Genomic DNA, 16,359 nt, shown 5'->3' on the forward strand with positions numbered 1-16,359 from the left:
GGAGTGGGAAGGATGAGTGGGCGAGAGCAGATTAACAAAAGATGGGGGGGGGGTGGTGGTGGTGGTGGCAAGTACACTGCAATAAAATGCCGAGGCAGAGCGAGTGAGGAGGAGGAGATACCAATGGCTGGGGGGGGGGGGGGGGGGCACAGCAAGATAGGGAGGTATAGCGGAATGATGTGCATGCATGGGTGGGCGGAAAGGTAGGAGAGAATGTAGATGAATTTAAGAATGGAGACAATGAACAGCTAAAGCATTCAAATAAGAACTCATTTGCAAACAAATCCTCATCTTACTGCTTAATTATGAGTTCTCCCCAATACAAAGAAAATAATTAGTGAGCATATAATGCGTGGGCTATAATAAGGTGGATTCTACCCCCCCCCCATACATCTGTACTGTCAGTAGCCAGCATGTAAGAGTATGAAACGAGAAGGAGCCAAGTCTCGCCTCACTGTCCAAATACGAAGGGAGCTAACGAGGAAGAATTAATGAGTTACACGGAGAAGAAATAAATCCGGCCACTATGAGGTCATCCCTGTCCAAACAGACATTCCTGGGAATGTACATCCAATCCAGAGCTGCTGTTGCCTGAGGAGAGAGTTGCCAAGGAACTTGGATGAGGTGGCAGGTTATTGGATCAGTTCCCCATAGAAGCTGATCATGATCAGCTCAGCAAGGGTCGTTCAGGGAGACTAAACATCTTCTAGGAACTCCAGGCACTTTCAAACACAAATAGGGAAAGCTATGAGCTTTACGGTTTTTCATTCTGGTTTATCATTGATTCTGTAACATCCACAGCCCCTGTACACATCCCCACCGCCAACCAAATAAGCATGGAAGACCACAACCTCATCCCCAGTGGCACCATGACCGCAGAGTAAGAGAGAAATTACAAACATCAAAGGCAGCAGATGCAGTGTGACAGGTATTTGTCATACGGTGAGATGAATTCATAAGCACATGACCAAAGGGTGTTTTAAAATTGACCATTTATTTTGAACAAGGCAATAACGTGTTTTACTGAGAGCAGACAATGTTCAGCAGAGCAACAAAAGCCCGTTTCAAGACACTTCCTTGCGGTGCCGTATGGAATAATATGAAGAACGGTGGGGTATACATATGAGAGGAGGAATATCTGACTCGCTGTTCTATTGGTTTAAACAGAATAAGTTCAAATCACATAATTACAACTTTAGTACGGGGAGGAAAAACACAGAAATCACTGCACAAGACATTCAAAAATGTTATAGAAGATAAAAACAGTAATAAAATAAGACTGACAAGAGTGCTGAAGCATCAGTGCCTGAGGCGAGACCGTCGGGAGGAGCGGGAGATGGGCGTGGTCACCTTAGGAGTCTCACTCTCAGCCAGCATGGCCCCTGGGGGGAGAGAAGCTTCCAGAGTGACACACGAAGGGGTGGTTAGGGCAGACCCGGAATGGCACACGAGAGCCGGCAGAGCCTCACCATCTTCATCTTCCCCTTCCTCCTCCTCCTCCTCGTCGCTGCTGAAGGAGATGTGGACCTTCTTGGGAACTCGCCGCCGGGCCCTGGGGGTCGCGAAGTCGCTGGTGTTCTGGCCGGCTTTCCCTTTGCCTGAGAATGTCAGACACAGCTCAGGGAGCTTCAGAGGCCGGCTACAGCGCTTACACCGGAAGGTGGCAGGCCAGCACTCCTACCTCTTGTGGGCTTGTGGCTCTTCTTGCACACGGCCTGGGGTGTGAAAGGGGCTGGTTGGGTCTCCCCGACCTCAGAGCGGCCGTCTGCCTCACCGCTCTCCACATTCTCCAGGCCGCGCGTGTGCACCGCTGTGAGTTTCTTCTCAAAGTCCTCCACCTGGGTCTGGGGGGGGGGGCAGGAACGTGTAGCGGGTGGGCAGAAGGGGGGAGGGGAGGTTAAAACTTTCCTCCCTGGCACTGCATGAGTCATCCATGAGCACATCTTGGTGAGCGAGCTGCAACAGGCCAGCACGTGATACTTCACACAAAAAGCTATTGGAGCTCACTAGCAAGCTCCAATGGAACCAGCAAACCTCTCCTACAGCACTGACCTTGAGCTGGGGCTTGGCCCCCCGGCGCAGGCGGGCTGCGATGGCCAACAGGGGCTGGTATACGCCAGGCTCGGAAAGCTTGTCGCTGTAGCATTCCCAGCATTCCTGCAGACGCTTGAAGCCACGCTCACACATGTTGAGCAGCGAGAGAGACACGGCCAGGTCACACCACTGCCTCTCTGTCCTGAGGGGGACATAGGGGAAGAGGAGCACACACACACTCAGTGGCACAGGTTTCAAAACAAACAGGTTCCGGAAGCCTCTTCTGACAGGGCTCCAGGGTGGGCGACAGAGAGGAGCTCAGTCACGACCAGCAGAGGGCGGGACTTTTCCCGTCTCCTGCGGCGTGAGCACGATTGGCCGCTCACCTTGCTGTCCTGAATCTCTGGCACAGCTTATCCACCAGGCTCTCGGTCTGCTTCTCCTTGGTGATGTAGGAGAAGATCTGCCTGCATGGGGGGGGGGGGGGGGGTGGTATAGTGGAGATGCAGCCTGCTCAGTCCGGGCCACTGTGTGTCAGGAGGGGAGCATGAAGGCACTGCTGGGGGCCCGCTCACTCACTTCATAATGGTGTTGAAGTCTTCCTCGTTCATGCCACGCTGCGGGTCTGACAAGCGGCTGATGATGTCCGGCAGAATGTTGTAGATGGCATTGTCCTGCAAAGCCAGACATGCGACGTGGGCACAGAGGGGCACAGTCCCAAAGGCACTGGAATCACGAATGGCATGAGCGCATTCACATGATCCACGATCAAATTTATGAACACTTTTTATAGCGTGCATGTCACAAATGTAAATCACAGGCATTTGAAAGCAGAACAAGTAATATACATTCAGAGGCTGTTCCACTTTTAGCAGAGAGTCGCTGAAAACCTCAGTCTGATCAAAGCCATAGAGATGACCATTAAGTATAAGTCATTAAGATTTTTCTACTTATGTAGGGATAGGCAGATTCACATTTTTTCGGTTCCAATCCGATTAGGATACAGATTCCAATACAAGAGGTCTCTTTACTTTAATATTTTAATGTATTTATCCTGTAATTGTTTTAAACAAAGTAAATATAAATGGAAAAAAAAAAATTAATGTATGCTAAAAAAATTTGAATAACAAGTGAAGTATACGGAAGTGGCGAATGCTTAAAATGTCTCCCACCGGGAACAGCGCCAGCAGTCTCCGTATATCAAGCTTTAGCGAGCGTGCAGAACAACCCAAGCCAATGATTCCCAAATCATCCATTGCTTTTTTCATATTACTTGCAACGTCCCAAACAATTGCATGTGCTTTGTTTATTGGGATTTTCTGCTAAACGGTACTTCCACCCTTCAGAACTTCTTACAAAACTTTTTTTCCCCAGAAGTCTTGTATATCGCTGTGCTACTGGTTGTTAATAGCATAAAATACACAGCAGGCGGAAGTCACTGTGCGGCAAAGAAACTGAGTGGCAGCATGAAGCATGTTCAGCTTCAATACTGCCAAAAAATATATATATAAAAAAATCACATATGGCGATATCCGATTTAACAGGTATGGATTGGTGAAGATATTGATGAGTCTTGCTTTTTTCGGGCCAACAAATTAGCTTGATCACCACGAATTAAGTCACACTACAAAGTTTCAATGAAATTCAATTAAATGTTTAATACACATGGCTTCATAGTATACTAGTTTCCACCTTAAAACACTTGACCATTACACTTGACTAGGTATTTGGAGCAGAGGAAAACTGAACAGTCACAGGACAAAAGTGATTGCAGGATGAGAGAGTGTTATGTGACACAGCTGAACTTCACTCATTGGTGTGAGGTGAGCAATCTCGACATCACAGCATTAAAAAAAGGGGTGACAACACGGGCAACTTGAAAGAGTGGAGCAGCTCAGAGGAAGAGCGGTGGAACGTCAGCATAGATTAAAGCAAAAAGAAAGACCGATTTTTTTTTTTAAACAAATGCTCCGTGTTGCGGGCCCATACCACCTTGGCCATGCATAAAATTTTCAATGCTATGTTGTCCATTATCCGCTAAGCCCCTGGTTGAATTACATTTAAATAATTGCAACAATAACTCAAGCTAAGGCAAGACTACCATTGTCAATAATTGGCTATAAATGATGAAACATCAAGTTTTCAGTGCAAATTTATTTAAACAATGGTTTAGTAATACACAGCAAATAAAATATGGCTTTACGGACTATTTATGTAGCCTACGTTTACAAATAGCCCAAACTTATTTTAAAAAGCAGGCTGGAAAATCTCGAGATCCCGACCCAAAATACAGGAAATTTAGAGCAGCTTCCCATTGCCATTCCTCTGTTAACAGCAGGAAAACGGACTCAAACTGCCGTTATTTTTTTTTTAACGGAGCATAAGCTCTCACAGCACCTGCGACACTGGAGCCACTGTCCTGAATCTTGAGCTTTGAAATTTTGGCTCCTTTAAACTATGGGTTTTCTCCACTGTTTTCTGACTTAACTACTATTAGCAAATGAGACACTGACACACCACTGACTTCCAAACATAAATACGTTCTATTCCGATCATTCTTGAAAATGTAAAACATACTACTAGCCTATTATGTCATATAATTATTGTTATTATTGGATATGCCAGGCAACAAGAGGCCCGTGCCATTCACCCTTTTGCAGATCTCTTTGTTTTGGGACATTAAAAGTCTTTGAGACTGATGTGGCACTAAATGCTGGGGAATTATTTTCTCCTTTAATTAAGTTTGGCATCCTAAACAGGCGTCAGGATATAGCTTGCAGCCTGCAGGCTACTCCGCAGTCGTCAATGCTTAAGTGAACTGCCGAAACCATAATGTTTATTTTTAGGAAAAATAACTAAATCGCAATTAAACCAAAGAAAAACACAGCCTTTCCAGAACTTTGTCTCCTGCAACAAACACTCCTGGGTCGTGATTAACGACTGTTTACTTTTCTGCGGTACAGAGTTATCGCGTGGGGCTGCAGACTCCATCAGTGCGTTGAAGGTACTGCTGAAGCTTGCCCAACAGGGGAATGACCAAAGTATAGAATCAAGGAAGAGCCCATCTGTTTGGTTTAGGACGCCGCTGCATGATAACATTCATGGTTCAGCTGGTCACTCGGATATTCACGTTTGGCTTTGCGTCACCTTCCAGCAGCAGGTTTACACTGCGTGTTTACTGTACGCACAGGCATGTGCCGATTTCTGGGGCAACTCCAGCATAAAGCTCACAGTCGGGATGAGGCGGCTCCGTACCTTGGTGGCGAGCTCATTGAAGAAGTTGAGGGCCAGGCTGGTGATGTGCCGCTGGGGATCGATGAGCAGCAGGGCCACCTCGCTCACCTGCCCCTTCACCTTCAGCACGTCCTTCAGCACCAGCTGTGTCAGCACGGTGACAGCAGTCTGCCGTACTGCCGGGCTGTCGTCGCTGAGCCTGCCACAAGGAGTGTCACACTATGGTCACGAGCCTTACACCCCCCCCCCCCCAGAGTGTTCCCAACACAGACAGTTCATTGAAGGACCAACAGAGAAACCAACTAGAGTTACTATGCAAGGGAGACACTAGAATAATGAAAAGTCACTTCCCACATATTTAAAAATCGGGCCTCAATTCCACCCCCCTTCCTTGGATGTCATTCGCTGCCGCCGGGGGGAGGTAGCCTCAGACTGACAGCTTTCTCCACAGACAGAATGGCTCTGTGGAATGGGTCATTTCAGGGACTAACTGAAACGCAGTGGTGCACAATGTGCAGGCCTGTTACCATGGTTGCGTCACACAGGCCAGGGGTCTGAGAAGGAGAAGCATAATGAGCAGCTTGGTCCAGTAATTTACTCTGGACCACATCCTTTAGTTCTTTCAGAAAAAGGGAAAAAATTATTCAAGGAGTTTATTTAACGGTGCAACACAGTGCGCAGGCAGAGAGAAGCGCTTCCTAATGGCAACTCCTCTTCTGAGAGGTGCAAGGATGACAAAGATGCCATACTGCAACTAGCCAGACAGCCTGGAGAGCCTGAGTGTCACTCGATTACTGCTGTGCTTTTGATAAGCCCCCAGGGTCCATGTCAGAGCCTTTCAGGATAACGACAGTCAGGCTGTATAAAGGCACAATCCAAACATCGATTTTGACCGGTCAGGTCCAGCTCGTTTCCATGCTCATGGGCAGAACAATAAACATGTGTATGTTTAACATCTCCTACACCAGATTCACAAGGCCAAACAGACCCATCCTGTCCATGACACTACATTTACAAACAGGTGCCTGCCGAGAACTCGTAGCCCCATCAGGCACCTACCATAAAAGGCAGCACAGCAGCTGGCTGTCCAGCCATAGGGTCGGCTCCCACCCTCCGGAAATAAAAGCTGCTGACCACCTTGCAGCTTGCCAGGGGGTGTTGTAGGTGGGGCTGTTACCTGGCATACAAGTTCTGTGTCCAGGGTTCAAGGATGTTCGGGAAGCGGACTGTGAGGTCTCCCAGGGCGATTATGGTGTTGGCTCTGACAACAGGGAGGGAGGACTTCTCCAGCACCGTGAAGAGTAGCCGGATGTTCTCCTCACACACAGAAGGGCTGTGAAATTGAAGGGGGGGGGGGGGGCATGGAGGTCATAATGAGGGGGGATATGCCCTCCCCAAAAGGGCAGGTACACCAGCACTGATCATGTGATGTGTTTAGGGCAGCCAGAGCACTTCTGCAGAGAAGCAGTCACCTGATCATCATGAACTGCGCTAGGGCGAGACAGGCGGCCACCGAAAGCTGGGGGTGTGAGTAGTGCCCTGGGGAACTGCACACCCTCACCAGGAGAGGCAGGAAGGCCACCAACAGGTTCTCCTCTGGGCGAGAGAGCAGCGTGTTAAGCGGTGTCAGTCATGCAGAGTAGGGTATGGGAGAGGAAGCCACAAGACCACGCAGGACTGCCTGGGAAGCACCAGGTGGGGACTCGCTCTCACCAGCCAGCAGCTCCGTCTCGCAGATCCTGCGGATAAGCTCTGCCTCCGTGTCCTCGGCTGAGGCACCCACCAATCCCAGCTCCTCCTCTATGCAGCTGTCATTGGATGCTTGCTGCAGGAATGTACATTTCAGCAAAAATAAAACAAAGCCAAAACTAGACCAAAACTATGGCAGAAAGTGAGTGGCTGTTAGTTATAGTTTACTGGCTTGAGGTCTAGAGCCAGCGGTGAAGCGCTAGTTCATAACTCGAGTTACTATGCAGGATGCTCACCAGACACAAAACACTAGAAGCCTGATTTATACAAGTCATATTAGGTATACCTACCAAAGGCTAGTCCACCTGTTGTCTGTCGTTCTAAACAATGAAGAGGTCTTAGGGGCACTCAGGTGCTGTAAAGGTGCCAGCGGACAGCAGCTCACCTTGGCTTTGGCAGAAGGGCCCTTGTCCTCCTTCTCTCCTCTCCTCCTGCGCAGCTCTGTACTGATGCTGCGCTCTAGGTACGACACCTGCCAGAAGGCCACACAGCCACAGAGGGAGAGCAGCTGGGCCAGGGAGACGCAGTTGACTGAAGGAAAAAAAAATGTGGGGGTGGGGGAGGTTGTTATAATACAAGGGAATATTCAAATCACGCCTTAGGCAGGGGTGCCACGGTATGTCAGTCACTCTTAATCTAAGCAATGCCACTTTGGGCTTCTTTAGGGGAAAGAACCCCACAGTAATTCAGTGATTCCGCACCCAGCCAGTAAAGCTGGCTGCTCTTTCAGACTTTGGTGCTTTTGGTTTTTAGAGATCTCCAAACAGGCATGAACTTGTTGGTTTCTGTCGATTCCACTTTGAATGGCAGTGAAAGGTAGTGCAAATTTAAGGTGGTTTGGAGCACTGGTGCTACATGATGTCGGGCGCCCATTAAAAGACAAGAATCAGAACGTTTAGAATTCCCTAGGCCTTCTTGATTATACAGCGTTATTCATTGTGTTAAAACTAAAAAAAGCTACCCTAGTATGAAACACACAAAGCCTTAAATATTTATCCAATCACATTGCACTGCAGGTTGGTCGTCATTGTCTGCCTGATTGGATAATCAGGTTGCCCGATTGTCTGCCCAATCCCTTGTTGGGGATAAAAGCCTGGCTGCTCCTGTTCCTGATACAGAGTCAATCCTCTCACTGTTGATTGGTTGTTTGCTGTGGTTGTTTTGTCCAGATTGCAGACTGGAGGTTGGTTGAGGTTATATGGCCTAGTTTGGAGTAGGATGTGCGATAAGCAATGTTTATCTTAATTTTTTTCTTTCATTTTTGTAATTAGGCCCTTTTGGGGGATTGCTGCCATCTTTGTTTGAGTGAGCTTTTCTGTTTTTGGTTAGTTATGGAGTGAGGGCACTTTGTTAACTTGTTTGTGTGTTTTTAGGCAAGGTAGTTCCACTCCGAATAGCTAATCTTGGCTGGTTTGTTATTTTAGCCTTTCCCCCTCCTGAGGTTTATGTTATGCTCTCAACCACTGTAAATAGCTGTTGTGATTAAAAACGTTTGTGAATTGAAAATTTCTCCTGTTTTGTTTCTAGTATGGCAGCCTAATTGCTGGACTGCGATTAGTCGTACAGGGTGCCGTAAGAACGTGCTCGGGAAGCCCGATTTCAGCCTTGTGCACATTCTGGGTTAGTGGCACTAATAGCCTACATTATGTTATTTAGCAATCACTCATGACTCGGTGGGCAACAACGCGTCTCCCTCCTCACTTGCTTATACACACACACTTATGGCGCCATTTTACCGGTAGAGTCCAATGGAAACGGGAGCAAAACAGGAGTCGACCCCCTAACCAATCCTCAGGTCACCTACTAACACTGTGTGACTTTCTCCACAGGCTCCAGTGTGAATGTAAAACAGAGGACAGTGTTCGAGAAAAGAGGGGGGGACTTCATCCCCTTTATTCACCACATTGATATCAGCTGCAAGATCACGTCTTTCATAATGGTAAAGTAACGAGTGGTAAGAAAAATGTATCCATGCCGTGGTGCTTTTACCAGATAGATAAATGGGGTTCACATGTGAAAAGGTAGTCACACCGGGAGACACTCACGCTAAGTTCGACTGTCACATACACTTTGGTTTTGAAACTGCACACAGTCTATCCCTTAAAGACACCAAATTTTGTCGTTTGACCAATAAGCAAAAATGTATTCTGCCTAATTAGATTTGGATGGATTGGCCTTATAACAATGATTGTGTGTGCCCCCCCCCCAGTAGTACCACCACCACCCCCGCACCCCTTGATCCACAAGAAATCTTGCATCTTGGACTACAGATTTAAGTTATACAAGAGCAACTCTACATATAGTCAATGTACATGAGGTGCTACATGACAAGGTGTGCTCATGCTTTAAATAAATTTGGAAGACAGACCATTTGTAAATAAAACAGTAAAAACTGACAGCTCACTGCTCAAAATGTGTCACACTGCCTATTGCAAAACTGACATGAATTGTGTTGTACTTAACTGGACATACAAATGTGTTAAAATCAACACGGTTTGCGTTAAAAACAACACATTGTTTTTACAGCATTATACCATTATTAGACACTTAGAGAACTTAAGGTACTTCAGCAGATGCGAAAACAAAAAAAAAAAAAACTTTATGGGACTACACAAGTTGTTTTCTATTCTAAAAAATGTGTCTTTAAGACATTAAACAGTGTCTTTTTGGAGTGCTGATGTCAAATTAAAACCTAAAGCCAAAAAAATGGCAGTGTGATGATTGACTTACCCTGCTCAGTCTCAACCTGTGACTGGACAGCCTCTTTGCTGCCCTCACCACCCTTGGCAATCTGATCCAGCAGCAGACGTGAGCATTGCTGGAGGAGCCGGGAGCAGAGCTGGTCAGGGGACTCAGCCAAGAAGTAGAGGACTCGGATGGCCTGCTCCATGAAGGTATGCCAGTAGGGGTCGGTCAGCAACACGCCTGGGGCAACACGCACTCAGGATCAAAGCAGGGCTAAACGGATCACAGAACCTAAACGGGTCAAGATCGACAGCAGGTACCTTTAGCTATGGCTTGGGTGAGGCAGGTGAAGAGTTGGTGGTCTTGGGGTAGCCTGAATGGGGGGGCACCTTTATTTGGCTGTGGGGCAAAAATTTTCCGATTGAGTTAGCAGACAGCGAGCAGGAATGGGGTGGTAAAGAGAAGAGGAGGACGGCAGGCCTTTACCCTGTTGTGATCAGTGATGCTGCAGATGGTGAGGACAGTATCTCTGGCCAGGAGGTAATCCTCAGCCACCGTCTCCCCAAGAGCCACGGAGCACAACGTATCCAGGTTACTGAGCACTACCTCCCTCTCTGCCCTAACACTCCCCACGAAAACAGGAGTAGCACGTTAACATTGGACACAGATTAACAAAGATGGCAAAATATTTGCTTCACTCATAGAAAGGAGAAGTTGCAGCCTAGTTAATGACCAGACTGCGTTTTCCAGCTTCCTGGAGACGGCAGTGTCCAAGCCCCTCACCGTGCGGCCATTCCCAGTAACAGGACGGCGGCGCGCCGCTGTAGGCTGCGGCTCTCCAGCTTCCCAGTGAATCTCTCCCATAGGAGCTGCACCACACTGGTCTGCAGGCTGGAGCTGCTGCTGAAGAACTCCTGCACCTATGGGTCACAGGGAGCGAGCATCACGCCACACTGCGCTGTATCGAGGGACAGCACCAAGCAGAGTAGCTTAAAAGGCCTCTCACTATCTCCTCCAGGCACTGGATGGTCCCCAGTGAAGCATCCACCATCAGCTCTGACAGGCTATTCACCAGAGTTTGCGCCTTGGCCCTGTAAGGCAGGGGGGGTTTAGGGCCGTGTCAATTAGACAGTTACCAAACCAGTTCAGCTCTGGTGCCAAGCATAATCACGACAAAAGGTTCACCAGCACTGCAGTACATTGCCACGTGATACAGTAGAGCAATTGGGCAGGGCACTGACCGTGTGGTGTCCCCCTGAGGATTAAGGTAGAGTCTCTTGTATGCCTGGACCACAGCATCCTTCACGGCCTGGTCTGAGGACCACACCAGTGGTAGCATCTTCCGCACGCCGGACAGCGAGTCGGCCACACCAAACTCACACACCGTCACGCAGAACTGCACCGCCTCCTGGACCACTACAGCCCACACAGACACAGGAGAAGGCATCACACAACAGAAAGCTCTGCAAAAGCTTTCATGAAATACAAGTTACCCTCCAAATCACAGAAACAGCATCAGAAGGCCTACCACTGGTGGTCTTCCAGTACAGCATGGTGTTAATGAGTGCTATGGCCTTCTCCACCTGGAGGACAAAGCTCTCTGTGTCTCTCAGGTACTGAACCAGCATCTCCTGCTTCTTCAGCACACTCTCTTCCACCTCATCTCTGTGGCTCAGCTCTGCTGCCTCTTCCGCCTGATTGGAGACCTGCACCTCCTCGGCATCAGACTGAGCTTGCACTGGACCTAATGTCAATGAAAAAGAAATTCAGGTGGAAGGTTAGTGGCGAAGAGGACGGAACAACCCACCATCGGACATCAGAGGCCCAGTGCTGTGCGAGTTGAAAGCCTGAGAGGCAGGGGCAGTCTCATTACCCTTGAAGATCAGACCCAGTGTATCAACAACTGACTCCACAGTGAGGGGGGAGACGCCGCAGAAGAGCTGAGAATCAGGGAAGGTGCCATTGGCTCGGACACAGAGTCGTACGGCCTGTCTGTGGGACAATGGCATACATGAGAGGACCGTCCAGCGGGCAGGAGCATGCACACACACCAAGCGTGACGCAGACACCCCACACACCTGTACTTGTTGTCTCTGAGAAGCTGAGCGACGCTCACAGCAGTGGCCTGGTCAGTTTCCTTCATGTCCCCCTTCCAGTCGACCTCATCGTCCCCCTCCCCATCCTGACCGCAGGCCTCCAGCTCAGCCTGCACCGTCTGCAGCAGCTCAGGCTCCATGGCCTCCCACAGCTCAGAGGCTTCGATGACAGCCACTGTAGAAGGTGATGAGTCGGGCACATCACAAAAACGCACAGTATGTGGGTCCTTACAGCAATGCAGCACGTGGCCAATGACCTGCCAGGATTACGTGCCAATAAGGAGGCAGAGACACAAGACAAAGGCATAGTGATGGGGTAAGGGTGTGGGGGAGGAGCACTTACCAGGGACTTTGGTGGCAGCCTTCTGCCGGAGCTCTGCCAGTTTAGCAGTCTCCTTCTCCAGGGGTTTTTTCAGATCAGCGCTGCTCAGCTGCATGGAAATTCAGAGATGCCAGTTTCCAAATTTTAATAAAACTAACCATCTTCACAACAATGTGGCTTGACAAAGCATTCTTTGTACCTTACAGCTGTAGGGGTTATGAGCAATGAAGGCAGCCAGCAGCTGGATGGCACTCTTGCACGCGTTGACTGACTTGTCCATCAGCCGACACACTGTCAAGCTCATGACCTCTGTGTACCTGGTAAGGGGTAGAGCCTGAAAGACAAGGCAGTAACCATGAACACCTGCAGGCCAGTCGATGACTCAGGGAAAGCCTGGCTCAAGCCTAGCCACCCACCCACCTTGCTGTTGACGATGCGCGTGTAGACCTGCAGTACACGGGACCTGACGTGGGAGTGTGTGTCGTGCAGGTGCTCTTGTAGGGTGTCCAGGAAACGGTCCCTGTCGGCCCGCCCAGAGTCGTCCAGCCCATCACCACTGAGCACCCGAACCAGCACTTCCCCGAGCACCTCACACACAGCCACACGCATGCTGGGGCTCTGCCATTGGTCAGGGGAGGAAGAAGGGAAAACGAACCAATGAAACAGCTAAATTAGGACAACTCTGCAGTCACTCTTACAAGATACCTCAGTATGCTGTTGAGAATATGGTATACTGGCAATAAAACAGATACCAAAATAAAAAGTGTTAAATAAAACACTTTTATAAATGAGAGCTCAGTTCCGAAATCTCCTAGCACAGGGACAGCCTCACCTCTCCTTCCAGATGAGCGAGAAGTACACTGATGTTGGGGATCATGGCTTCAGGCACTAGCGCACTGAGCTCCGACAGGAAGGAGGAGAAGGCCTTGACGCCTGAACCCTCCCTGCTGAGCTCCTCAGAGGGCTTCTGACCGATCTCCCTGCAGCAGGAGGGTGACATTGGGGTGACCCACGTGAACAAGGCAGGATAGATCAGGGAAACATTGCAAAATTTGCATCTCATCCAGAGTGAGTCCTACACTACCACCCCAACGATGCAGTCCATGATATGCAGTTACAAGATGACTGCCCTTTCATTTAATAGCACACAGACCTCATGACTTCCCCGACGACAGCCTTGACACCGTACTCCATGCTCCACACAGAGACCGCCTGCGCGCACACGGTGGACAGCTGCTCAAAGTGTTGCAGCAACTGGATGACCTTCACACTGGCACCTGGAGGATGGCAGTCACTGGGTCAGAAACCGTTACCAGTGGGCACCTCCCTTTAATGCCTAACGATCCACGCATGAAGGAGAACAGCAGGCAGAGTAACAGGCTGCACACCTAGCATGTGGTTGTATTTCTTGATGAGCACCCCCAAGAGATGGATGATGGCATCACGGCTGGCCTTGCTCCTCACAAGGCTGATGGTGGGGTTCTCAAGAAGTTTGTAGCAACAACATGTCACACAACTATTGACAAGACAAAACCCAACTCAGACCACCGGGCAACAATTGTCATGATAAGTTAACCTTTATTTATCTCACAAATGGGAAATGTACATTGTTACAGCAGCAAAATGGACAATACTGGAGTAATAAAAGACTATACAATAATCTAAAAAAATTGAATATACAAAAAACTACTACATCTATAGTATTTCAGCAGAATGGGTCTGAATTATTCTTTACAGGACAGATACACCCCCCCCCCCAAAAAAAACAACAGGCTGGATCTTGAGACGGACCTGACAAACTCCTCCTCCACCAGAGACAGGCTCCACAGAGACCTGATGTCCAGCTGTAGTAGCTGGATGAGAACCTGGAGTACTGTTTCCCTCTCCGCATCCCAGTGCATCTGAGATTCACTGCCAGCCCGGCCCTTTTTGTTGCCCTGTAGGTGTCGAAATCCAACATGGTCAGTAACAGGAGTAAATACAACCGATGCAATGGGTAAACCAATATCCGAGACCCGCAGCGAGTCGCAAGTTGTCCTCAGATTACCAAAGATGTCGCTCATAGCCAATGGGCATATTGAGGGCAGGGTGTCCTCTGCCTCCTGACACACACACACACACACACACACACACACACACACACACACACACACACACACTGTTGGCTCCATCCTCCTCCCCAACCTTAATTTCCGATAAGGGATCCGAGGAGAGAAGCCAATTTATTATGGGTGGGCCCTTACAGCAGAGAAGCCAAGCTCTACTACCCTGCCAAGATTACCCATCAAATCAGGAGACTGATGCACCCATACCCTACCAATTAGCTCGCATTCGCCTTGGTTTCATCACTGGACAACAAAGTAAGCATCAGCAACAAGACCACCACCAGTGACCTAAGTGGCACGACAGGTAACAGCACACTAAGGAATTCACTGAACAATGAAACATAAGAAATGCTCTAAACACTTCAGGGAACAGAATACCTTGCTTGGTGCAGTGACAATACTCTGCCTGCAAGAGTCGCTCTCCAGGCACTCTGTAAGCTTGCAGAGCAGGAACACACCCATCTTCACTGCATTGAGATGCTGCTTCCTGTCCACAGCAGACAGAGAGGTAGAGAGGAGGAGGGATGGGAGGGACACCGAGAGACCGCTCACCACTGGTAAAAGAAGTCAAAAAGAAGTGTGATGTTGATATACCATTACATGAAACAAAAGGAACAGGCAGAATGCATTCGTGGACTAACCTTGTATGAGCAACTCTAATGCGTCTTCTTTAACAGCCAAATCTACTGCCTGGAAGTGCCTGAAAGAGAAAAGCACGGTTAACGGCATATACTTTCCATGTAACAGTCCTACAGAAAGCTACATATGACCTTATTCGACATATGACGTTTTCCTGTTCTGTTTATGGGCATACAAACTTAAGTACTTACTGCAAGACGCTGTACAGTGTATCAAAATGCTCCAGGATACACAGTGGACCCTGGGTCCTCATTGCAGTCTTAAAACCTGAAGGAGAGGTTGAGGTGCATACAGGTAAAGACCAACACAGCAGAGAAATCCCCATCCCTTCCTTGAGGAATTGGGACGTGGATAAAGTTTACCATACACGGGAAACACTTGGCCGGTTTAAAAGGCTTAAAAGTTCGATTGTAAGGAGATCCGTGGATTGGACATGTCTATGCAGGCATTGGAGGTACTCACTGTTTAAGTGGGAAGGCAGCTGTTTGGGGGAGAGAACGTCCTGAACCACATATTGATCAACACCCCCGGTCTTCACCAAATCACGCACACACACTGGCACCGCGAAGTCCCACATCGCTACCACAATGAGAGGAAGACATGGTTGTTTTACAGCAAATCACGTTGTTCCGACAATCGCATCAATGTAGTGAGACTGAGCAGAGAACCATAATCCAGAGCCAGCCCCGCAACTGCTACAATAATGAACAAAAGAAAAACAAAACTTATTTTTAAATTTAAAAACATTTCTATTCGCATTTACAATTCAGCAAATGACACAGGATAACAGCTGGTTTACACTAATCGGAAACACGTTACCAAGCCTGTTCAAACCCACTTCCCATTGTTATTTGCCAATCTAGCAAGCGAAGAATGAACGTCAACCACACGGAACGTCTTAAAATAATGTAAAAGCTTAAAGCAACAAAAAAGCAAAGTATTTGATACCGAAAAGTAAATGTCCTGGGTTAACTAACAAGCTAGCTACTTACACAAAAGCACTTTGGAATATAGTTCAAAACAAAATGCCTTCGCCGTTACCAACAAACACATCTGAACAAAAGTTACCACCATTTCTCAAACTGAGTAAATCGCCATTTAGCTGATGTTCAGTATATTTCAGACACTACCCAAGTTATCAAAACATGCATATACAATGTATATTATTCTTTTCCTCTTTGTTTTGTTTAAAATTTGTTTAAAAAGTGAAATAAGGAATACTTACCTGTATTTGTGTTAAAGGGACAGCTACAAACAGTGCAATAAGTACTCCCATACAGCACATCAGCAGCCACTATACTGGCAACGGTTTGCCGCACAGGTTTTGAATTCTACCCCGTTGGCGCCAAAGGAAATGCGTCATCACGCTGCTTCCGAAAGGACGTAAACCGGAGGCCATTTACCACGCACATGTCACACGGCCGCGCTAAGCCAAAATGGCGGTTGCTTCTGAGATAAGAATTACTTGAGGTGAATTAAAATGTCCACACTACCA

General features: G+C 48.2%; 1 protein-coding gene and 1 non-coding gene across 3 annotated transcripts; both read right to left on the reverse strand.

Moving 5' to 3' along the window:
• Window positions 1–975: 975 nt before the first annotated feature.
• On the reverse strand, window positions 976–16,340 carry ncapd2 (non-SMC condensin I complex, subunit D2). Of its 2 annotated transcripts, XM_049024909.1 has the most exons (32): window positions 16,090–16,340; window positions 15,327–15,443; window positions 15,056–15,131; window positions 14,867–14,925; window positions 14,604–14,779; window positions 13,912–14,057; window positions 13,509–13,636; window positions 13,274–13,397; window positions 12,953–13,100; window positions 12,541–12,738; window positions 12,320–12,454; window positions 12,142–12,229; window positions 11,781–11,973; window positions 11,576–11,694; window positions 11,231–11,446; window positions 10,944–11,118; window positions 10,709–10,793; window positions 10,486–10,622; window positions 10,189–10,321; window positions 10,023–10,101; window positions 9,748–9,942; window positions 7,403–7,548; window positions 6,982–7,093; window positions 6,741–6,864; window positions 6,446–6,601; window positions 5,290–5,467; window positions 2,614–2,708; window positions 2,421–2,501; window positions 2,053–2,236; window positions 1,682–1,844; window positions 1,470–1,598; window positions 976–1,382 (listed from the first exon to the last, which is right to left on the reverse strand). In XM_049024909.1, the coding sequence occupies exons 2-32, from the start codon at window positions 15,439–15,441 to the stop codon at window positions 1,300–1,302; spliced, it is 4,176 nt and encodes a 1,391-aa protein (XP_048880866.1). In that variant the 5' UTR covers window positions 15,442–15,443; window positions 16,090–16,340; the 3' UTR covers window positions 976–1,299. The 2 variants fall into 2 exon arrangements, with proteins under 2 accessions (XP_048880866.1, XP_048880867.1); XM_049024910.1 differs by lacking the exons at window positions 15,327–15,443; window positions 16,090–16,340 and having other exon boundaries at window positions 14,604–14,712.
• LOC125749966 (small nucleolar RNA U85) lies at window positions 14,154–14,474 on the reverse strand. Its single transcript, XR_007400244.1, has one exon. It is a non-coding gene; the product is annotated as a small nucleolar RNA U85 (small nucleolar RNA).
• Window positions 16,341–16,359: the final 19 nt, after the last annotated feature.

The sequence above is a fragment of the Brienomyrus brachyistius genome, chromosome 9 (genome assembly GCF_023856365.1).
Source record: "Brienomyrus brachyistius isolate T26 chromosome 9, BBRACH_0.4, whole genome shotgun sequence".
NCBI lineage: Eukaryota > Metazoa > Chordata > Actinopteri > Osteoglossiformes > Mormyridae > Brienomyrus > Brienomyrus brachyistius.

Coding starts and splice junctions, on each gene's coding strand:
- ncapd2 (XM_049024909.1), bottom strand. CDS start 15,441: ATGTGGGACTTCGCGGTGCCAGTGTGTGTGCGTGATTTGGTGAAGACC. Junction 15,132..15,326: donor GCTGCCTTCCCACTTAAACA/GTGAGTACCTCC, acceptor CCTCTCCTTCAG/GTTTTAAGACTGCAATGAGG. Junction 14,926..15,055: donor ACACTGTACAGCGTCTTGCA/GTAAGTACTTAA, acceptor TTTCTCTTTCAG/GCACTTCCAGGCAGTAGATT.